The following is a 25,078-nucleotide window of genomic DNA, read 5'->3' as shown; positions in this document are numbered from 1 at the left end:
ATGTATGTGCACACATTCGACCCCCCAACCCCTACCCGCTTCTGCCGACTCTCTGCAGACCTGACATCAACCCGGGACGTGCCATTAAGGCCCAGTCGTGAAGCTTTGTCTCTGCAGGCTTATAATTGAAAAGGGTACACAGTGCTTGTTACCATACCCACGGTGCCAAATTGTGCGGAAGGAGCCGCTGAGACAAACTTTAATTACAACTCCTTGGAGCATGCTCACCTGTTTTGCTGTTTCAGTGAGGGCAGCGGCTTCTGCCTTGCCCAGTTGTTGCACCATCTTGTAAAATAGGCTCTCTTTATTTTGTAGCAAAACATATGGCTCATCATATTCTTTCAGTCTTCCTGAATCTAAAACCTGTTAATCAGCAGAAAGAAACCCATTGAAATACGATGTTTTGCAGTAACATATTATAACAGAGACAATATTTCGGAAAGGGGCAGGAGAGGGAGAGAATCTGTTTGGGTGGTAGGCCTGGATGGTGTTTAAATGGTTTGATTACCCTGTTTTACGAAGCAAAGAAAGGCCTAACCTGACCTTTTATTACTATAATGTTATAGGAAAGGAAGAAAATGAAAGTTCTAGACTATTATTCTGGGCACTCAGCAGTCCTGTGGCATTTTATATTCTGCCAAAGGCATTTTGGGTTCTTATCATTACTTAGTGCTTTTAACTCTCAGACTCTCAGCATTGAAGGGTATTTATACATATGATCAGAGTTGGGAAACTTCTTGATTTAAGAAAATCAAATTCAGTTTATCTACAAGGTAGGGTAATGTCATAAAAAACAGATGGGAAAGACCTGACAGTAAATTAATTGCCAAGCCAGTTTCATAGATGCTAAGCAGTATTTGGAAAAGAAGTAAATGCTTCTGGAATTTCCTTAAGGTTCTAGAACATGTCAGCTGCTAAGAGGGGCTAAACTCTGGATGGTGAGGTTAAGGTGCATTCTGAAATCGGCTCTGGGTGTACTTTATTATTCCGAGAGAGAAAGGCTGGCCAAAAAAGCTGTTACCTAAGCAGCTTTAGCATAATTGCTCTCTGCACAGAAGAAATCGCTAGCAATCCAACTTTCTCTTTGGATAAGACTAAAGAAGCGATTAAGAAATTGAGCTCCAAACTCCTGTGATCACAGCCCACATGACACATGAGGCAGCCCAATCTGCGTTGCTGAGGGCGGAATATCTGTTTTCCCAATCACCTTTCTTTGCTTCTTTCGCTTTCTTTAGCTGCTTGCCTTTTAGCTGCTTTATTGCTCATTAATATGTCCACTGGAAATTGAAAGAGGGAGGAAGGGGCTCTTAACTCTGCATTTCTACTTATTAGTGGCTTTGGTTAATGGTTTCAGAGGGAAGAAAGAGTCTGAACAATTGGCCCAAATGACGTACCTAAGAAAACAGTTCTGATGTTAAGTGGCACTTAGTTCTTCATTTAGGCCACATTTAGAGTAAATTTATCTTAAGAGAATATGCTGAACCTCCAAGCAGGACACAGGATGTTTTTCTACATGTAGACATTGCAATTAATTCCATCCCATGGTATTTAATCGGACACATTTATTAAGCCTCATAAAGGGCATTTTCCTGTTAATCTTTTGTTTACTACTGTGAATCACTGCTAAGGGCAGCTTTCTCAAAAGAGTTCAAGAATAATTGAATCTGTCACATCCACATAATAATTAAAATGTCCTATAATTTGGCATGCCAATTTAGATACCCCAAATGTGTAATTTTACTTAAGCATAGCATTACAGAGCATAACCACTCCTCCTGATGATGAAGGAAAAAATCTGCAATTTAAAAATACAGGTCTCTCTAACGCTAAAGACTAAATAGATAAGTGAATCAAATTACTTTCTAAAATGATGAAGTTTTAGTCTGCAAAAGCAACAAGTAAACTTTTAAAAATTATTCCCACAGAGTTGATAGCGAGTGAGTTCTCTGTAAAGACTCTACATAATGTTTAATGGAAAGAAAGTCCTACTACTATTTGGTCCTTGTCCAAATTCCTACTAAATTTATTCACATTTGAGTGACTAGTAAATCTTTCCAGATTCCCTCTCATTGTCTGCAAACACATGAATGCCACTGAGACCAGGAGTTCTCAAAACTGACCAGAATCTAAAAGGCAGAGCCAGGAAAAGCATTATTATTATTAGATTAATAATAAAAATGACAGAAAGATCATTTTGGTCAAAATACTTTAAGCCTTATAAATATCAACAACTTAGCAATGGCATTTTATTTGTTAGGAGAGTTTTGAGTTTGGGGTGATAGAACTACAACCTTAATAATTTATTAGAACTTAAAATTTTAACTTCTATAAGGTTTCACACTTAAAAAATATAAAATAAAACTGACCTCTTTAATACTTTTTTGATACTCATTAAAACAAAATATAGGCCAGGTGCAGTGGCTCCCACCTATAATCTGAGCACTTTGGGAGGCCAAGGCAGGCAGATCACTTAAGGCCAAGAGTTTGAAACCATCTTTACTAAAAATACAAAAATTAGCTGGGCCTGGTGGTGTGCAACTGTAGTCCCAGCTACTCGGGAGGCTGAAGCATGAGAATCACCTGAACCCAGGAGGTGGAGGATGCAGTGAGCTGAGATCGTGCTACTGCACTCCAGCCTGGGCGACAGAGTGAGGCTCTGTCTCAAAAAAAAAAAAAAAAAAGAAAAGAAAAGAAAAAAACCCCCCAAAAACCCAAAATGACCCCCAAAATGTAGTATCTTATAATGAACTGGATTATCGTAGCTACAGATTTGCAAGATTTGAGACATGGCATCCTTGGCATATAAATATGACCTAACAAAGAGTATGGTTACCATAAAAATCAATGAAAGCACCCCATAACTAAAATATCAGTTTGTGAACTTGAAAAGGAAAATAAAATGGGTTGAACATGCTCTGCTTTTACAATCATCACTGCAAACTCCCAAAATAGAATGGATAAGGTAATTTCTTTCCTTCCATCCATTCATGCAATATTGAGTGAATGTCTATTTCCAAAGTACTGTTTCAGGAATGGGTGATTTAAAGATGAGCAAGAAACAGTCTATCAAGATGCTGATGGCCAGAGATAAAGATGGAAGTGCAAATAAGTTAAACAACTTAGCCTAGGCTGCACAAATTAGGAGACGGCAGAGCTGGAATTTGAACCCAGGTGTAAACCTGTCTTCTTCCCTCTTCAAGTGAGTTCCCAGAGGTACATTTCTATTTACTTTCAGTCTCTTTGTTTTCAGAAGTAAAATATGGGCAATGAGAGCTGTAAACAGTCAATTTTTTAAGACACCTTTTTATTTGGATAACTTTGCATATTTTAAGAAAAATATGCCTGCAAGCATAAAAAATTCACCTATTCACTTTCCACTGCAATTGGAGTCCTATTACACCCAGGACTCAGTTTTTTACTGTGTGCCTGGCATATGCTCACAGAAAAAGAAGACAATTTTTTTTTTTGAAATAGAGTCTCACTCTGTCACCCAGGCTGGAGTACAGTGGTGCGATCTCAGTTCACTGCAACCTCCACCTCCTGGGATCAAGCAATTCTCCAGCCTCAGCCTCCCGAGTAGCTGGGACTAGAGGTGCACGCCATCAAAGCCTGGCTAATTTTTGTTTTTTGTAGAGACGGGGTTTCGCCATGTTGCCCATGCTGGTTTTAAACTCCTGAGCTCAAAGCAATCCTCCCAGCTTGGCTTCCCAAAGTGCTGGGATTACAGGCGTGAGCCACCACACATGGCCCAAGAAAACAAACTTCATTCAAGTTTCAGGATTAATAATGAGCAAGTGACACTTGGCCAGGACACATTGGAGGAAAATGAACTTTCATGAATTCCTGAATTTATTCAGCACACATTTATTGCACACTTTCTGCATTCATGTCATTATGCTAGATGCTGTGGAAGAGGCAGAAATGGGTAAGTCCCAGCCCCTGCTTTTAGGAAGCCTACACTCAAAATAAATAAATAAATAAATAAATAAAGACAGGAAAAAACACTCAAGTGACTGGAATGCCAGAAAAAAGGCAAAACAAGCGGGAGTTCAGCAGCAGCAGAAGTCACCACTGGCCAAAATTTCTGACGAGGAGCTTCAGGGAGGAGAAAATAGCAAACTGGACCTTGAGGAATGGACAGACTTGGACACACAGAAATGGTGGTGGAGGTGAGGGGTGGGAGGACAGTGGTCATTCCAGACACCAAGAGGTCTGACAGCCCACCGATCACTTCCTCAAGGGCAGGGTTATGTGACTGCTCTGGTTCACTGTTGCATCTCCAAGGCCTGGCATTGCACACGATGTGTGAGCGGGCACCCCATGCACACTGCTAAAAGTTAAATACAAAGGAAGTGAAATTCAGGGCACGATTGGGTGACTGACCAGTGGTGCAGTCCCAGACCACAGAGTGAGGTCCAGCAGAGAAAGAATGTAGCTGGCCCTGGGAAACAGGTAAGGAAGGAGGTATAGGGATGCCAGGATTCAGGCTATAGCCTTGGAGGACCACATGCCTCAAGTTGATGGCTATAGAGAAGAGAGAGAAAAGCGAAAAGGAGACACAGCAGGAATGAGGGCTAAGGCTTGACTCCAGATTAAATATTGGAAAAGAGAAAATAAGGAACAATCAAATGCTACAAGGGCTAAGTTAGGATGCACATAGAAAACAATGCTAAGAATAGAACTTTACCCGCTTGGCCTTTATACATGTTGAGTATACTTACGAAATGCCTGGGACCATAAGTGTTTCAGATTTCAGATACTTTTGAATTTTGCAATGTTTGCATTATACATACTTACAGATCCAGCATACTTACCCGAAAACCCAAAATCCGAAATGCCCCAATGAGGGTCTCCTACAAGCTTCACATCAGAGCTCAAAAAGTTTCAGATTTAGGAGCATTTCAGATTTCAGATTAGGGAACTCAATCTGTATTTATCGATTTGACCAAAGATTCTGGATCTTTTACAACAAAATAAAGCGACTCTGAATTTTCTTTTGTACAGAAAAGGGGTATAATCTTGAATTTGTATCTTCATATCTTTTATACCTATATGAAAACAGTCCTGAAATCTCCTGCTCGGTCCTCACCTTTTCTCTACCCAAGTAAAACTATAAACTAAGCCGCGCATTGATGTCGGTCTTGCCGCCCCAGGATCTCTCCAGCAATGCAAACCTCAAATCACTTGCTGCTCTCCAGAAGGTCAAGGAAAAACACATTATACTGGAATGCATTAGTCAGTTCCTCAGTTACATAAGCTCAATGAAGGTGTGTTTATCAGGCCTGCATATCTGCAGATATTCCAGGTAGCTGTCCTAGATATCAAAATTAAGTGAACCAACTGCAAAACAATTTAATCCATTTAATTGGCAGGATGCCATCGCTGATAGTGGGGTGACCTCAGGAACAGGGGAGGCGCAGGACAGGGTGAAGGATAAAAAAGCCTGATCATAGGAAAAGAAAAGCTCAGAACAGCTTTCACTATGGCAGCAAGCAATACATAGAAACCCCATTTAGCAACAGGCAGAGTGAGGTTGGGAGGGTTTTCATTTCAGAGGTCGGTTATGGGCTGCCATGACAAAAGGGGTGTACGGAGAGTCATCTGATGTTCGAAATTGGTTTCTGCACTTGTTAAATGGGTGCCTGTGACTCTTCTCTGGGACAAGGTACTATGGCATGTGGCAAAGATTCCTCAAAATCCTGTCCCAGGTCTTAAAACAGTAAATGATTCTTCTCACCTGGGGAAAATGAAGGGTAAGTCCCAGTGACCCACTCAGCCACTTCCCCAAAGCTCTGTAATTGTGTGTATTTATTCTCCTAGTACGTTTTTTCTTTTTTTCTTTTTTTGTGAGATGGATCTCACTCTGTCGCCCAGGCTGGAGTGCAGTGGCGTGATCTTGGCTCACTGCAACCTCCGCCTCCTGGGTTCAAGAGATTCTCCTGCCTTGGCCTCCCGAGTAGCTGGGATTACGGGCACACGGCACCATGCCGGGCTAATTTTTCTGTATTTTTAGTAGAGATGGGGTTTCACCATGTTGGCCAGGCTGGTCTCGAACTTCTGACCTCAGGTAATCTGCCCTCCTCGACCTCCCAAAATGCTGGGATTACAGGCATGAGCCACCGCGCCCAGCCCCAGTTTGTGCTTTCTACCTTCACATTAGTTCTTTGTCCCGCTGAACACTTTAATTAAATGTCTCAGCATAGTTTTTAAGAAGTAATTTTTCCTCTTCTGAAATGTTCTAATTGTGGCCGTTGTCGGTTTCTTAAAGAGAAGTTCCACGAAGATGAAACATAGAATTTAAATAAAACTCAAGTTAGCTTTGAGTTGTGTTTCTCCAGCTGGTTCTGTTAGAATGATTTCTCATTTGTTTTCTCTGAGAAAACTCTACTAAAAAGAAAGAAAGATATACATTATACACCCATAAGACTGCCTACAAAGAAAAGAGCTACAATCTGAATTTCTCAGTCCTGCTTTTGGTTCTCTGTAATTCACTCCCGAAGAATTCTCTAACTGCAGATTCGCTTATTCCTTGTTCACTCACGCTACCAGGGAGAATCCAGAGTGCTGTAAGGACGGGTGTGCAGGGACTGGAGGAAAAGGCTGTGCTATTGGCTGAAAGGAAAACAGGTCACAAGTAACCAGCTAATCCTAAAAACTACAGGGAGGAAGCTGTCTTTAATGTGGAGATAGTGGTGCGTATTAGAAAAAAGAGGATTTCTAATTTGTCTGTCTTGCTCTACTGTTTTGTGGCAACTGAGCAAATGAAGATTAAATTAGCTGTCATTAAGACTACACCATGTTTAATAAAGTTAAAATTGACAGAACATCTTCATAAAATAAAATTCTAAGCTTAACACATTAATGGCACTTAATGAACCAAAACTCGGTAAATCCCTTTGGAGAGTCAACACATAAACAAAGCTATTAATTAGGTCGCAGTTGTTTCCCAACAAGCCTTTTGTTTGATTTACTTACAGTAAACAAAACCATATCCATCCGTCTTTGTGCAGAAGTATTCACCAATGCAACAAAATGTAATTATTACACCTTAAGCACCTGCAATTCCATGACTGCACGATGACAATAGTGTTGGTTATGTCCTTCATTAACATCTGACACTTCCCCAGCCACTCCCTGAGCCTACCCTCTGGAGCACTGAGCTTTGCAGCTGATTCACTTGTCTCTATGTTTTCACAGCTTTCAGTATAACAGAACAGAACACATGTTTTCTGGAAAGGTATCTCTAAAACAAGCAAGGGAAAAAAAAAAAAAAAAACCACCTCTAAAATCAAAGATCTGAGAAAGAACGGTATTTATGGTGTTCCCCTGAATTGAAAGCTGGCTGATGATCAGAAGCTCTAGAATATGGGAGAAGCTTTCAGCTAGGGGTCAAGGGAACATAGAAGCCAGTTCCCAATCTCAAGCTACAGAATGCATGTCTCCTGGGTTCCCTGAGGCTGAATCCTGCCATTGCCTGTTAAGAAAAATTGGAAAATAGTTCTCACGAAGAATTCAGAGCTTGTAATAAGACTCCTTACTTAAATTTACACTTCCTAGTAGGACTTCCTGTGATGTCACTGATGACCTCATGGCCAGGGAGCCCTAAATGGAAGATCTCCCAATATCACTGGAGAGATCACCATAGATGGAGACAATAATGGAGTTGGGAGTGAGAAGGAAAGTTCCATGCTGAAATGTAAGGTCATCTCAACAGTTACATCCTCCAAGGGAACACTCGCCTTTCCCTTCTCCAAATTTATTTCTTCCAGGTCTTCCCCATTCATCCAGATAGTCAGGTCCCAAACAGAGAAACCAGGACTGACTCCCCCTGTCTTCCCTCAAATCTCACATTCAATCCATCACAGTCCAGTTGCTTTACTTTGCTATTTACTCCAAATCCATCCATTACACCATCTTCACTGCTCACACCATAGTCTAAGCCGCCATTGTGCATGGTGTAGAGAGGGCAAGACCACAACAGTGAATGCTGCGTTTGATGAACTGAAGGACAATAACTAAAGGACTGTGGCTTTTACTACAAAAGAAAGAGAGAGAACAGAGTGAGGAAAGCCTAAAAGGTAGGAAGGGGCCAACTGTAAATTGTTTTGTAGAACCATGTTGAGAGTTTAGATAAAGACATTAATCCAGAGAGAAAAAAATTAAGGCTCTCAAAAGCTACCTGGAGGGATTGGTATATAAAGCAATAAACTAATGGGCATATTTCAATAATAGTAACAGTGCTGATAGATCAAGGGGAGGCTTGTGAACTAGACATTTATGTGGTCTGATGCTGATTGATCAGATTTAGGAGTGACCAACTGACTTGTCTGCCAAGTTCTGTCCTTGCTTGCTGTCTCCCTAACTAATCAGACCTTCTAAGTTGACAGCATTTCTAAGCATTAGATAATAAAAGGAGTAGCTAGCATCAATGCTGTAACAGCAAATCCCAACAAGAAGTCTATATGATACATTTAGGCTACAGGCACCCACCACCACGTCCAGCTAATTTTTGTATTATTAGTAGAGACAGGGTTTCACTATGTTGGCCAGGCTGGTCTCGAACTCCTGACCTCAAGTGATCTGCCCGCCTTGGCCTCCCAAAGTGCTGAGATTACAGCTGTGAGCCACTGTGCCTGGCCTTGCTTCCTAAAATTATCACTGTTTCCCTTCATTTTCTAGGCCCTCCGATTCCTATGTAACAAATTTCCTGTTAAATCCTTTCTGTTGGATTCATTTGTTTTTCTGGCTAGACCCTCTATGAAAATAATTTGTGATAGATCTTCTCATTTCTTCCCCTGTGACACACATCTTGTGAATGTCCCAACAGCTGAGAAGTTCTGCAACCTTACCCAATGAGCCCCTTGCAGTATATAAAAACCTGAATCTGTCATTAAGGGGATCAAGCATGCTGAAACAACTGTGACAGTGACGATGACTGTGATCTTCTATTTTATACTACTCTGTAGTACGACAGTTAGCATCACAAGCTGAATCTTAGATTTGGAATATTTTCATGGTCAACTTTTAACGTATGATTTTTGCATATGAGTATATGCAAAGAGATACACTGGATATATTGTTAGTAGCACTGAGGGTGTAGTTAAGTATATGAATTACTGTTGGGAATGAGAGCCAAAATTAACAGAAAATTAACTTACTAGGGGTTTCTATCAAGTTTTACAAGGAACAAACTGAAAAAGTGAACATAATTGGAAGCAACTGGAATTCCGCAGGTGAAGGACTCACCATTATCCTGTCGCTGTCAATAATGGTGTTCAATCTGTGTGCAATGGTTAGCACAGTGCAGTGGGCAAATTTCTCCCGGATTTTCTTTTGTATTAACTCATCAGTTCTGCAATCAAAGAAGTTAAGTTTAATTCCGTAAAGATGGGAAAAGTAGCCTTAAGACTTAAAAGCTCTACTACACAATAGTTTTTTTTAAAAAAAGATCACATATATTCAGTGTTTTAAAAGCATGTTAAAATGTTCTAGGACAATCTTATTCTATAAAAAATCTATATAGTAATTTACAATTTTCATAAAACAATGAAAATATCTTACCCCAAATTGCTTAAAGCTGATTATTGGGAGTGGATTTTAGGAATCTAGCTCTCCTGGAATACTGAATAACATCACTGACACTGGAAAACACGCTTGGGTTTCTTCCTCTGTTTTTTCAGAATGAATGTTATCCATGTTAAAATGTTATCTCTGGGGCAAACAGGGTACTTAGAAACATTTCTCAGAATCATTCCGTGTTTCCCATTTACACACTTAAAATGTGGACTTAAGGTTACATGGACTTCAGCTTTATACCTTGGATCCACATTTGCCGTTGCTTCATCAATAATCAATATCTGATTTTTCCTGAGAATTGCCCTGGCAAGGCATACCAGTTGTCTTTGTCCGACACTAAAATTGGATCCTGATTCTGCTAATTCGGTATCCATTTTACTAGGAAGATCTTCAATGGTTTCTTTAAGTTGTACCTGTAGATGTACAAAGAAGAATGACTGCTATCATTCAAGCTGCTATGGAAGTAGCCAAGCCTCATAGACATTAGAACCTTCAGGTCCCTTCTCTTGAAAGATATAACTTAAGTGGACACGCACATGAGGCTGAGAGTTACCTTTAGTTAATGTTCAATGAGAAAGATGGTGGAGTCAACACAAAACTGAAATATTCTGACTTAAGAGAACAAACAATGGAACCCAAGACGCTCCTTTATCACCATCAGCGAGCACAGGGCCATGTGTTAACACTGCCTGGGCCAATTTCATTAAGAAAAACCTAGCATGATCAATAAAATGATTCTGTAGGTAAAATACAGAAAGATAAAAAAAATCCCTTCTTAACTTTTAGTTAAAAGATTATAGAAATTTAGAGACAAAAAGAATAACGGTTGCCAAGGGCTGGAGGATTAACTGTAAATGGACACAAGGAAATTTCTTTGGGTAACAGAGACATTTTAAAACCGGATTCCTGCAATGACTGCCCAACTCTATAAATTTACCAAAATGACTGAATCACTTCTAAGGGGAGCATTTTCTGCTATGTCAATTAGACCTCGATAGAGTTGGTGGAAAAAAAAAATCATATCAGTGTCCCCAGCACCTGAACTTCCTTACCAAAACCAACATGACAGCCACCAAGAACCCCTCTTCCAGGGAAGGAGGGAAGTTTCTCAAAAAATGAAGCTCATGCTCCCAATGCAGAGTCTGAAGAAAAGGTGAAAGGATCTTTCTGGTTGAGTCAATTTTCCCAAAGTACATTTTGGAGAGGAGTGAGTATAACTCGAGGGAAAATGTAAAAAGAAAATTACTGCCAGAAGTATGGTCCTCCAAAGATATCATCTTATAGGCACTTTATCATTTTGGAAGGTTTTTTAATCAACTGGAAAAGTTAAAAAAAATACAAATGCAAACAATGGAAAACTGTGCCTCATTTGTTAGGAAATCAGGAGCTTATTCTTGGGCTGGTCCTTTCCCAAGTTTAAGTCCCGACTGCCAAAGCAGGTCAGTGCATTTTCTTCAGTCTAATAAATGTTTTGCAGTGAATGAAAACTCACGGAAAACAGCACACAATAACATCTTGCCCCAGACGATGGGGATAGATGATGTTGATATTAATGTATCTTTATAAAATTATAGCTATAAGATGATCTGATACTACATTGGGTGGTGGTTCAGTTCACTGATGTGTTTTGGAGAAATTTTATAGAATAAGAGCCAAACTCAGGTGACATTTGAGAGCTACAGAGGAACGAAGAGTCAATACACCTCCAATTAAGAGATCAGCAAGCAGATAGATATGTGGTGGCCAATAAGCAGGTGTACAGAACTACAATGCCCAACAACAAAAAGCCAAGAGCAAACGGGCAACACTGTCATGTACCTTAAATATGGAAGCACACTTCTATGAATGTGATCTTGAGTCGTACTCATGATGGAAGTCCAACTCCAAGAAACAGGAATTTTGAGTTAAGATTAAATATGGTATTGATATTTGGCATTAGCATGAAAAGTAGGAAATTAAACAAAATCCGAAGTGTAAGATTTAGCTCGTGGTGCAAAATGTTGCCCCGAAAATTATAGGATGGAGTATGTCAGCTTAGTCAAGTCCTCTCCATTACAAGGAAGATGACTTACTGAGTAGTCTTTTTATGAAACATATTCAGAGACCTATACCCCATGTGATGGAACTGATCAAAAGTAAATGTTGGCAAAGTTTTTATTAGCTTTTCCTTCTGACTTGATTTTGATAATACTGGTAGGTGCAAAAGGGTCTTTCCTAAGACTGGCAGCCAGACTTTGAAGAAATAATCTCACACTTGCCCTCGATTAAGGTGCCATTCCATCATTCTTCTGGGTTTTGACTTTCCTTGAGGTTATCCACACTGACTTGATGAAGAACAGGGTTGTGAGGTGAAGAACAATGAACACATTTCCCAGAAAACAGTGTCCTCTGAGTCTCTGTCATCATGATTGAATCAGGGATGGTTATGAGAATGATATGAACGTGTGGCTGAGTGCTGTGGCTCATGCCTGTAATCCCAGCACTTTGGGAGGCTGGGGCAGGCAGATCACCTGAGGTTAGGAGTTTGAGACCAGCCTGGCCAACATGGTGAAACCCCATATCAATTAATAATACAAAAAAAATTAGCTGGGCATGGTGGCGGGCACTTGTAATCCCATTAGGAGGCTGAGGCAGGAGAATCGCTTGAACCTGGGAGGTGGAGGTTGCAGTGAGCCAAGATTGCGCCACTGCACTCTAGCCTGAGCAACAGAGCGAGACTGTCTCAATTAAAAAAAATGATATGAATGTGAAGGCCCTCTGTAGTGTTATCATACATTCAAGTTATGGTTAAGTATCACCACTGAGAAAAAGACAACGGAGGCAGTGGAACACAGCGACTAAGAGTGACAACTGGGGAAATTGAAAATATATTAGACATTACTCTTCTATTTCTTCAGTGAGGTAAATAACTATATTATGTTATATAGTTGAACATTCTTGTTCTTAGGAGGTACATATACATATTTAAGGATGAAGTGCAACTTCATGGAAATGCTACAACTTACTTTCAAGGGATACAAGAGAGGAAGCAAATGTAGCAAAATACTGTATTAACAAATGGTGAACCTTGGAGAAGGGTATGTGTATGTTCATAATACTATTCATTTGACTGTTCCATGATCTGGACATTTTAAAATAAAAAATGGAGCCTTGAAGACACACAGCATGGGTGTGAGTCCTGCCTGGCTCTGCCAACTGGGCAAGTTCCTGAACTTTCTCTATCTTAGCTTCCTAATTAACTTGTAAATAAGACCATACTAAGATTCTTATGAAGATGCTTATCTCCTAACATTGTTGGAGCATAAAATGAGTCACTATGTGTAGCACTTACAATAGTGCTTGGTACCAAATAAGAGATCAATAGATAGTATCTATTCTTTTTTCTTTGTTTATTTTGCTCCTTCCTGGACAATGAAATACTGCTTTTTTTTTTTTTTTTTATTTTATCTCTTCCTTGTGAAATAAATTCTTGTTTTTTTTTTTTTTTTTTTTTTGAGATGAAGTCTTGCTCTGTCGCCCAGGTTGGAGTGCAGTGGTGCAATCTCAGCTCACTGCAATCTCTGCCTCCCGGGTTCAAGCAATTCTCCTGCCTCAGCCTCCTGAGTAGCTGGGACTATAGGCGCACGCCACCACACCCAGATAATTTTTTTGTATTAAGAGATGTGGTTTCAACATATTGGCCAGGCTGGTCTGGAACTCTTGAACTCGTGATCCACCCGCCTCGGCCTCCCAAAGTGCTGGGATTACAGGCGTGAGCCACCGCGCCTGGCCGCCTATTTTTAATAATGCAGTCAACTAATTCCTTTCATGCACTGCTCTAGTTTTCTTCATTGCATTTACCAGTACCTAAGATTATATTACATAAGTATTTTCTTATTTTCTATCTTCCATACAAGAATTTGTGCTCTAAGAGGATGGGGACTTTCTCTCTCTTGATGACTGCTATAGCTCCAGAATCTACAATGCCTATGTAAAAACCTCCCCACACATATCTGTTGAATGTATGAAGTCACAAGGACACCTCATTTTGTGAGATGTCTATTCTTATAAATTACAAAATAAATCCACACAGAAATAGAATTTGCATACAATTTTCTTACTAAATGTTATTGTAAAAGAAACATAGTCCTCATAAAATTAATTGGCTCCAAGATATCATAATATTAATAGTTAAAAATATAGAAAATTTAATGTTTTCTACATTTAATAAAGGTTGTAATTTCAGGAAAACAAGATCAAATCATAATATTTGAAACTATACATCTCAAACACAGTATATCAGATTATTTTGAAGCTTGGAAAAAATAGGAAAGTATAAGAAAAGTGCAAATAATGAACTGAACTTTCTAAGACAGCCCATTTCTATCATCACAAATATTTTCTTTCTTTTTTTTTTTTTTGAGACGGAGTCTCGCTTTGTCACCCAAGCTGGAGTGCAGTGGCGCGATCTCGGCTCACTGCAAGCTCTGCCTCCCGGGTTCACGTCATTCTCCTGCCTCAGCCTCCAAGTAGCTGGGACTACAGGTGCGCACCACCATGCCCGGCTAATTTTTTGTATTTTTAGTAGAGACGGGGTTTCACCGTGTTAGCCAGGATGATCTCCATCTCCTGACCTCGTGATCCGCCCGCCTCGGCCTCCCAAAGTGCTGGGATTACAGGCGTGAGCCACCATGCCCGGCCTTTCACAAATATTTTCAAAGCCTCAAGGAGACTCACGTGGATGTCAGATTCTGTTTCCAGGTTTTTTTGAACTTTCTGACTTTTCATAAAGGAAGTCTCTGATGCCAGAGACTGAAATGTGATAAACAGCAACTCACCAGATGGGAACAAGCTTTAACGAAAACACAGCTAAGTGTGAATGAAGTGAGCAGAAGCCCATTCTGGGCAATATATGGCCCGGGAAAAATGGAGGTGCAAGGTGTGGGGAAACGAAGGCCCAGAGGACGCGGATACTGCTCATGTGCAAATTTCTGCCTTATGGGGTCCCAAATACAAGACATCCTTGTATTCTAACAGTGATTCTATCAATGTTGAACACGATTAGATGATTTCTCCACTATTCCAACATGATATAACCTAGTCTTAATTGTAGATCCTGGTATTAAAGTCGTTTTTAAATTAACAGAAATAACATGCTGCTGATTCATTTTCTTAGTTGTACCACTGTGATCTTTTGACTTTTTTCTCATAAACGACTTCCATCTTTAGTCATTACCTATGTTATATTTATAGAGTTGCTGTTATTTAGGGGCCAAAACTGGCACTAATTCTAGTAAACTTTCTTCCATTTACAGCTGACTATTTTTCAGTATTTACGATAACTTTCAGCATTAGAAAAAAAAAAAAAAAAAACTGGCTGGGTATGGTGGCTGATGTCTGTAATCCCAACGCTTTGGGAGGCTGACACAGGCAGATCACTTGAGGTCAGGAGTTTGAGACCAGCCTGGCCAACATGGTGAAACCCTGTCTCTACTAAAAATATAAAAATTAGCCAGGCATGGTGGAGCGTGCCCGTAATCCTAGCTACTTGGGAGGCTGAGGCAGGAGAATCACTTGAACCCAGGAGGCAGAGTTTGCAGTGAGCTGAGATTACACCACTGAACTCCAGCCTGAGCAACAGAGCAAGACTCTGTCTAAAAAAACAAATAAAAATAGGCCAGGTGCGTTGGTTAATGCCTGTAATCCCAGCACTTTGGGAGGCTGAAGCAGGTGGATCACAAGGTCAGGAGTTTGAGACCAGCTTGGCCAACATGGTGAAACCCCGTCTCTACTAAAAATACAAAAAAATTAGCCAGCATAGTGGTGGGCGCCTGTAATCCCAGCTACTCAGGAGGCTGAGGCAGGAGAATCGCTTGGACCCGGGAGGCGGAGTTTGCAGTAAGCCGAGACTGCACCATTGCACTCCAGCTTGGGTGACAGAGCGAGACTCTGTCTCAAATAAATAAATACATACATACGTACGTACATACATACATACATACATACAGCCAAGATGACACAACCACATTCATAGGACTGTCTCCCTCCGGATGCCAGATCTTCTTTTGCATGTCTGGTATTACCCTTGCCAAGGGAGAATGGGGAAGAAATAAAAAAACTTCAAAGAAATAAAAGGCATCTTTCCTTTTTATGTAAAGTTGTTAGAGAGGAAAAAACTGACAGCGCTGACCTAATCTCGAGCCAACCCTATGAGTTTGGGTTCCCATTTCCAGTTTGGCCTCATTTATAAACCAAGTGACTGTGTTTTTTGTCTGCTTTAAAGGGAGTTTCCAAATGATACCAGGTTTCCTACTAAAAAGCAGGATGAGTTCTCCAGTTCTGAACTGGATATCAATGAAAGATGAAAACCATGGAGACAGCAGAGAGACAGAATGTGACAGAGAAGTCCAGAGAAACCTGAATGGCATCGGAGTCATGGTGCTGAATCCCTTGTGTGACATCTCTCAAGATAAACACACGCACATAACTTCATGTTTACAATCACCAGGAAGTGAGCTTCAGAATTCTCTACGAGAAGACCCTCAGACTCCATGGACCTCAGGGGAAGATCCTTGACCTATCAGAATGACCCCAGCCTCCATCAACTGGTAGTCATGAAACTTGCTGTGAAAAACTCACAATGCTTCATCTATTAGCAGTGCTCAGCCTTTCCCCCGATCATCAAGAAGGTAAAAGAATACAAGCACCCAGAGGAAATTTGGAAAATTCAGAAAAAACCAAAGAGAATAGAAAATACTCTCCTCCAGTCGTTGTCTCATTACCCCCAAACAAGCAATGTAAATAAATGCTCTGGTGTCTTTCTTAGGTCGGGTTTCGGAATATATGAATGATGAAAAACAGCTGGAATCACACCGGAAATACAATGTGGTACCCTAATTTTTAGACACTCTTCCAAATCACTCACAGAAAAACCTACAATGCCATAAAGAAGTAATTCCCGGCCGGGCGCGGTGGCTCAAGCCTGTAATCCCAGCACTTTGGGAGGCCGAGACGGGCGGATCACGAGGTCAGGAGATCGAGACCATCCTGGCTAACACGGTGAAACCCCGTCTCTACTAAAAAATACAAAAAATTAGCCGGGCGAGATGGCGGACGCCTGTAGTCCCAGCTACTCGGGAGGCTGAGGCAGGAGAATGGCGTAAACCCGGGAGGCGGAGCTTGCAGTGAGCTGAGATCCGGCCACTGCACTCCAGCCCGGGAGACAGAGCGAGACACCGTCTCAAAAAAAAAAAAAAAAAAGAAGTAATTCCCAGAGAAAAGACAAAGATGGGAGACAAAGATGGGATAATTTTCACTTCTGAGGGGACCTACCACGTCTTCTACCTCATCATTTCTATAATTCTTGAGAGACTACTAAATTTTATTTTAATTTTGGCTATAACAAATGTAATAAGTATGAGTTACAGCCATGTTCCATGATGGTTTTTGATAGGATCATCTCCCAATTAACATTTCTTCACTGTTCATAGAGAAATGTGTTTCTAAAAAGTAATTTTACTCTCTGAGAATCTGTGACAAGAAATCTCAAGCTCTGAAACAAATAGAAAAATACTTTATGAGTAATTCTTGCTCTTTTAGGGTGTGTCACAATTTCACTAATAAACTTGTCCTGAGAATTTAGGGGCAGGGGATTGCCTTATCTTTCTTTACGTTTGACAGTTAACTGTACCCACCTCTTCTCTCCTAGAATTTCACTGTACAGAGATTCACAAATTTAAATGAAATCAGAGGTCAATTGCTTATCAAGTATCAGGAGGTGAAGTAACCAACCTAATTTAGAAAAAGAAAATCCCCACAGTCGCTGGAAAGCAGGATGGATGTGTAAGGACTCGGCAATGACGTCTTCAGAAACAAGAATTACTGGCAGGAAACTGTCAGGCCTCCAAGTCTACTTGCTCACAGTCAAAACTCATCTATAAATTAAAGATTTCAGAGCTATCCCTGGAAGGGCAACAATGACAAATGCACCAACTCAAAACAACAACAATAACAATGGAGAGAAATTAATCTCTGTCACTCAGGCTGGAGTGCAGTGGTGCAATCATGGCTCACTGAAGCCTCAACCTCCAGGGCTCACAAGATCCTCCCACCTCAACTCCCTGAGTAGCTGGGACTACAGGTGCATGCCACCACATCTGGCTAATTCTTTTTTTTTTTTTATTTTTAGTAGAGACAAAGTCCACTATGTTGTCCAGGCTCCACACTTCTTTGAAATGAAGGGATCAAACATGTTAATACATACTTATTAAATGCTTACTTTTTTTTTAACTTTTAATATTTATTTATTTTGAGATGGAGTTTCACTCTTATTGCCCAGGCTAGAGTGCAGTGGTGCAATGTCGGCTTACCACAACCTCCGCCTCCCAGGTTCAAGCAATTCTCCTGCCTGAGCCTCCTGAGTAGCTGGGACTACAGGTGCGCACAACCACATCCGGTTAATTTTTGTATTTTTAGTAGAGACGGGGTTTCACCATGTTGGCCAGGCTGGTCTGCCACTCCTGACCTCATGATCCACCCGCCTCAGCCTCCCAAATTGCTGGGATTACAGGCATGAACCACCGTGCCTGGCCAATTTTTATTTATTTTTATTTATTTATTTATTTTGAGACAGAGTCTTGCTCTGTCACCCAGACTGGAGTGCAGTGGCACAATCTCGGCTCACTGCAACCTTGGCCTCCTGGGTTCAAGCAATTCTCTTGTCTCAGCCTCCTGAGTAGCTGGGACTACAGGCGCACGCCACCATGCCCAGCTAATTTCTGTATTTTTAGTAGAAGTGGGTTTTCACCATGTTGGTCAGGCTGGTCTGAAACTCCTGACCTCCGGTGATCCACCCACCTCAGACTTCCAAAGTGCTGGGATTACAGGCGTAAACCACTGCGCCCAACCTTAAATGTTTACTTTTTAAAAGCAAAAGACTAAACTAGGTCCTGGGAGGGACTACCAGTTTTATGATATGGTTTGTGCCATCAAGTAGACTGGCACAAATTTGCAGAACTAGGCTGAACATAGAAAATCAGTGTTAAAATATACAAACCAACAGCACCTTAATAGTCAAAGCCCTTTTCATGGAAGGGTGAGAAAATTTCAAGAAGTGGCCCAACAGGAACCACATAAATAACAGAAAATCCTCTAGAAATCAACATATTAGTATAAAAACTTAGCAAAGGTTGCAGGGTTCTGTTACTTGCATTAAAATTACATGTTTGCCAATAAATAATTATTATCCCATTCCAACTGTATAATTTATCTTTATAAACACTTTCTTATAAAACTTCAAAGCATTTCATAAATATGATCTCATTTATCTCTTAGTTAATAAAAAACAACTATGAGACGTCTTCCCTTACTAGAAATTCCCTAAGAATACAGCACTAAAATAAATGGTGCAGAGTAACTTAGTTACTAATAGGATCTCAACTCATAAATACAACTTCTAGTTTAACTCATTGCTAAAGACAAATAAAACACCACCAAACTGTTTTGGACTATAGGAAGAAAATTAAAATGAGAACAAGTGAAATTTTATTTTTGGTTTTCATCATCATCAGTATACACATTTTAGCATATCCACGTCCTCAATGATCTCCTGGGTGGTGAGCAAAGTTAGTTAAACCACTAAGCTCCCCTTAATTTCCTGCAATGCTGTAAAGGTACATATACACATACTGACGTTAAAAAATTAGAGATAATTACATTTTATCACTTACCTCTTGTAAGGCATTCCACAGTTCCTCATCCGTGTGCTCATTGAAGGGATCTAGGTTTTTCCTCATTGTTCCAGTGAACAAAACAGGTTCCTAAGTGCTCAAAACAGTCAAAGTCATTACCACAGACTCTTTTCATTGTATTCCAATGCTAACATCAACAATAGAATTAAGATACCAAAAAATAAAATTCCTGATAATCATTAATTACAGCATTACAAATGCCTGTTTACAAAATAACATATCTATTAATTTTCCACTGGACAAAGCATGCTCCAAAATACCTTCCAGACCACTGAACACTAACAAAACTGTTGCAATGTGCTATCTTAAGAAGAAAATGAAAAAGACAGGCCTGATGTTTAAAACTGCTTTCCTGGTAATATTAGCTTAACATGAAATATACGGATATAGTTATTTGAGGGTCTACATCAAGAGAGCTATAGAAATTAACTATCAATCGTGTAATACTGGAAAATACCAACAGCATGATTAGAGTTTGTGCTTCAAAGCCAAATTATTAAGTATTTTCTAACTTGTACTAAAGAATAAATTAGGATATTTTCACCATTGGCAAAACAGTTTTCCAGGATTAAGAATCTCTCGCCGGGCACAGTGGTTCACGCATGTAATCTCAGTATTTTGGGAGGTCGGGGCGGGTGGTTCACCTGAGGTCAGGAGTTCGAGACCAGCCTGACCAACATGGTGAAACCCTGTCTCTACTAAAAATACAAAAATTAGCCAGGCGTGGTGGCACATGCCTGTAATCCCAGCTACTTGGGAGGCTGAGGCAGGAGAATCGCTTGAACCTGGGAGGTAGAGGTTGCAGTGAGCCGAGATCGTGCCATTGCACTCCAGCCTGGGCAACAAGAGCAAAACTCCATCTCAAAACAAACAAAAAAACCTCTCCAATGTCAGAATGGGACATCCTTTTTTTTTTTTGGCCAAAGGAGATCTAAACGATTGGGGCCAGAGGCACCTCTATTTATGAAGGGATTGCCTCTGATTTTGCATCACTGAATCCCCACATTATCTCATCTGTGCATCATGGTTACCTGGGTCACAGAACCTCCTTATTAACTACAAGAGCAGGGTAACCTGAAAACCATTGTGAAGGAGGTCGTAATAAAATTACATCAATTTAAATAGCTGTTCCTATTCATCTACTTCAGGAGGAGCCCACAATTAAATCACTCTTGGAATATCGGCCTCTTCCTGGATTTTAAGAGAGACTCTTGAACATAAGCTTAGGTAGGCTGTGTGAAAGTTTTCTTCTGGCAGCTGGGTAGGGTGGCGGGCACCTGTAGTCCCAGCTACTTGGGAGGCTGAGGCAGGAGAATCACTTGGACCTGGGAGGCAGAGGTTGCAGTGAGCCGAGATCGCGTCACTGCACTCCAGCCTGGGCCACAGAGCAAATCTCCATCTTAAAAAAAAAAAAAAAAAAAAAAAAAGTTTTCCTCTGGAAGGTTCTAATAAGCTAGGCCATAAGGATATAGGAGCCCCATGAGCTGCTTTCAAGGATGGGGGCACAACAAGCGGATGCACAGATGTGGGAACAAGAGAAGGTGAGACTCTTCTACAGGTACTGGAGAAATGCTCAAGGGAACCACTGGCCTCAAATCTCACCTGGCTTTGGGGGCAGGACTGTTCCTCCTCACTTCCCAAAAGCCTGAGAAGAGAGATGAAGGAGGTAGACTTCTTTTTTCACCAGCCATAAAGAAAAATGATACCCAGGGAGGCTCTCATCCCTTTCCCTACAGTCTCCGTTTTGAGGCTGGTGAGGAAGAAATGGATGTAGAAGGCAGACAGAGTGCCACCAAAAACATAAGTCCTCAGCAAAATGCAAAAATGGAAACGATGGTAAAATAGGCACTTTGTGTACAAAGCTGATAAAGTGGCCAGTATCCTTCCAAAAGCACTGAAAAGTCCTGGCCACATGATGCTTCCAAAGTACCAAATGGAACTGAAAAATTCCAAGAGTCATATGTAAGGCCTGTCTTAAAAGTACCCAACTGAAGACCAAAACCTGAACAACCATCTAAACAATGGTGAGAATTTCTTGTGAGGAGAATAACCATCATTCTGGTTATTTCAGATTAAAATATAAAAACTTGACTTGCTCTCTGTAATTATCAATTCTAAGATTCCAACTAACTAGGTAATTTCTCCTCCTTTCATTGTTTAAATGAGGTATTCAGAAACAATGTGGCCAGGAGAGGTGTGGCTGCAACTCCTTCCTCTCTCTCTTTGAGTGCCTCCTTCTCCCCACAAGGCCCTTAACTGAGGGGATAATTCCATTCAGTGGCCAAAACCCAGAGACTCTTTGAGGACATGTGTTTGAGGAGATAAGGGGGCTAAGAGGGGAATGGGTTAAGAAATGGGCTTTCAGCCCATTTAGAGCTGTGAGACGCAGCTCTTTGCTTATATCAAACAAGTCCATTACCTTGTCTATGACGGCCTATGTTACCTGAACATTTTTTCCTTCAGGTTCCTCTCCTAGAGAAAAATCACACCCGTTACCAGGCCTAGGGTTTGACTGAGTGTCTGCCTAGGTTTTCACAGTATGTTCTAGAGAGATGATACCTAAGCTAATTTATGAACAAGTTTCTTTGCATTTAAAGACTGATTATTCTGCCTCTGTTGAGTGATGGAAGGGCTCATGGTATTAGCATGTTTCAGAATAGTGGTTTTGGTGGCTCAAAAGAACAGGCATGTGAGTGTACAATTCAAGTCCAATCATCCTGTCTTCTATAATCCAGGGCCCCTTGCCTGTCACCTTCCTTACTTTCTTCCCTTTAGGAGGGAAACCCCTTTAAATGGATGAATCCCTCGAAAGACCAAGGGGGAGGATTAAAGCGTGATTCTTCACAGGACCCTGAGATGCTCAATTCGAGCCAACCATGTCTGCAGCTGCTTTAGGCTGAGCTCTAAACCTTGACCTCAGATACTCTGCAGGACCTATGGAAGCTCTGCTAATTATCACCAACCATCATTTTTGGCTTTTTTTTTTTTTTTTTGGTTAAAAAAGCCAAAATTTAAGTTTAAGCATTTCCCACTGCCATAGAGGTTCTTGCTTAAATCCATACTATCAATTTAAAGGAAAATATTAAGCAATTATTTATGTTTAGTTAGCAGCATTACACAGAAGAAAATAGTTTAGTAAATAAGAATATTTTTCTTTGTTATGACATGCCAAATATATTTTTCATAATGAGTAAAATTTCAATCAAAACTTGTTGAATGAGAATGATTTAATAAAACATTAACTGACTGAACCTATATTTTTCTTTAAAGCCGGCAGGTAATTTGTTAACAATGTCTGTTTTAATACGCCAATGTGTTTTATACATGGTGTTCATTTTGGTTTCTAATTCTGCTTTCATCCACTTGCCAAATAAGAAACAATTATATTATCTTCAAAAGGTAATAAAAGTGCTCATAGTAGTCACATACTGCAAGAGCAGATAAGAGTCAAATTAATTATCATTTCTGATAGATATTATTATTTAAAGTACCCTCCTCTATGTAATGAAGTTAGTAAACTAATCTTATAAATAAGTGTTGTAAAAATGTTTGCAGGCAGAACATTTCAGAGTAGAGATTTACGGTAGACATACAATCTTCATGTAAAATATAAAAGATTTATTAGCCTAAGTACATATTTTTTGATGGTATATATTTTAAAATGTCATTTAACACGAGTTTTATTTTAACCTCCATAGTTAGCAAAACCAATGCTCTGTTCAACGTATTATTTTAAATGAAGCACTAGATCAAACCTGTTTTTTTTTTTTTTTCTTTTTTTTTTTGAGATGGAGTCTCACTCTGTCACCCAGGCTGGAGTGCAGTGGCATGATCTCAGCTCACTGCAACCTCTGACTCCCAGGTTCAAGCAATTCTCCTGTCTCAGCCTCCCAAGTAGCTGGGATTACAGGCACGTGCCACCGTGCCCAGCTAATTTTTGTATTTTTAGTAAAGGTGGGGTTTCACCATGTTGTTCAAGCTGGATTTGAACTCCTGACCTTGTGATCTGCCTGCCTCGGCCTCCCAAAGTGCTGGGATTACAGGCGTGAGCCACCATGCCCAGCCCAAACCTGTTTTTCATTAGGGTTTAAAGGTCATACTTTTAAAAACTCTTTGTGCCAAACTGAGTAGTAATTTTGTCCTCATTACTCACATAAGACAAGTTGATATTAAACATGTGATCAGGCCGGGTGCAGTGGCTCATGCCTATAATCCCAGCACTTTGGGAGGCTGAGGCAGGTGGTTCACTGGTGGTCAGGAGTTCAAGACCAGCCTGGCCAACATGGTGAAATCCCATCTTTACTAAAAATACAAAAATTAGCCAGGCAGGGTGGGGCACGCCCGTAATTCCAGCTACTTGGGAGGCTGAGACAGGAGAATCACTTGCACTCAGGAGGCGGAGGTTGCAGTGAGCCAAATAGCGCCATTGCACTGCAGCCTGGGCGACAGAGCAAGACTCTGTCTCAAAACAACAACAACAGCAAAAAAAACCCACCATGTGACCTAAAAATGACCACTCTGAATCAAAGCATTTAGTGCAGTAAATTGATAATCCCTCAGCAGGACTGCAAGACTGAAAACTACAGTCTTCCTAGAGCTTTCGTATAAACTTCTGGAAGACAAGCCTCTTATTATCTCAAGAAGAAACTCTATCCACCAACCTCCAGACACTTAAAACGACCTGGGACCAAGGCAAAAATCGCATAGGGAGTTACAAACCAGCAGGACAAAGCACAATACTTTACCCTAATCTTGTCCCAAACCAGGAAACTTCCCTCTCTTAAAATATACACTGCACAGTAGCTAGCCACGACTGCTGCTGCCTGGTGTCCTCAGAGCTATGTGTGCATTTCAAATCCTGAAGGCCTTGATTAAGGGCAGCTCATCTCTCTGTGCCAAGAATGAGGGAATCACCTGAAGTCACTTTAAATCTTGGTTTCCCTTCTTTTTTAAAAAACCCCTGTAGCCTCTGAATGAACTGATCATCATCCATTTTCAGAAGAAAAGAACATTGTTCGCCAACAAAGGAAAAAGAATTTAAGTCGTGTAAAGTCTTCTTTACATACAAAAAGGTCACCAGCTCCAGGGAACAGTTCCATGGCCTTAATGAAGACTTCAGTGTGCAGAAACAAAAGACTGACTGCATTAGGCCAGAATCCAATTGTATTTCTTTACTAGTAACTGCATACCTACCTCTTTTCCCTTTGAGTTTTGTTCTCAAAAAGAACTTAAGAAAAAAAAAAGGGAAAGAAAATCAGGTAATAAAAAGGAAGTCTTAAAGAGACACACTCTGGTTAACCTTTTCAACCTACTGAAGAAGGGAGTAGAAATACCAACATAGCAGAAGTCTAAGCCGTGGGCTGCTTAAAAAGTACCTAGCTTTTGCTTTGATAGAAAAACAAAAAAGTCCAACAAATACAAAAAATGAATCTGTTTAATCCTAACAAAGATTATAGCTGTTGATGTACGCCAAACCTTAGGGTGCTATCATAAATGTTGAATTTGCATGAAGTTACTCTTTAGTTGAAAACATTTATTTGTGTCCATAGGATTGGAGGACTCTAGGAGTAAATAATCCATCCAAAAAAAAGTTTTGAAATCCATTTTTCCAGATCCTTCAGTTAAGCAAACTCTTGTCTGAGTTATAGTATCACCTTGGTGCTCTCTTTGGGAAGTGCAGTTAACTACCTTGTGTCCTGAACACAAAGAAGCATACATTTCAGCTAACTATTCTGTTTAGGATAATTATTTAGGACTTACTTTCACTGTTTGCT

General features: G+C 40.4%; 1 protein-coding gene across 1 annotated transcript in view; it reads right to left on the bottom strand.

The window, feature by feature from the left end:
- Positions 1-25,078, bottom strand: part of ABCC4 (ATP binding cassette subfamily C member 4 (PEL blood group)) — a 304,207-nt gene that overhangs the window by 14,275 nt on the left and 264,854 nt on the right. The window contains exons 27-30 of the mRNA XM_017859218.1: positions 19,284-19,373; positions 9,817-9,989; positions 9,247-9,352; positions 229-363 (exon numbers count right to left, since the gene is read on the bottom strand). Of these exons, the coding sequence (XP_017714707.1) occupies positions 229-363; positions 9,247-9,352; positions 9,817-9,989; positions 19,284-19,373 (504 nt within the window). The remainder of the gene's footprint in view (positions 1-228; positions 364-9,246; positions 9,353-9,816; positions 9,990-19,283; positions 19,374-25,078) is intronic.

The sequence above is a fragment of the Rhinopithecus bieti genome, unplaced genomic scaffold, assembly GCF_001698545.2.
Source record: "Rhinopithecus bieti isolate Rb0 unplaced genomic scaffold, ASM169854v2 scaffold_46235, whole genome shotgun sequence".
NCBI classification, from domain to species: domain Eukaryota; kingdom Metazoa; phylum Chordata; class Mammalia; order Primates; family Cercopithecidae; genus Rhinopithecus; species Rhinopithecus bieti.
Note: the sequence above shows the minus strand (reverse complement) of the source record. Positions and strands in the feature narration are given on the sequence as shown.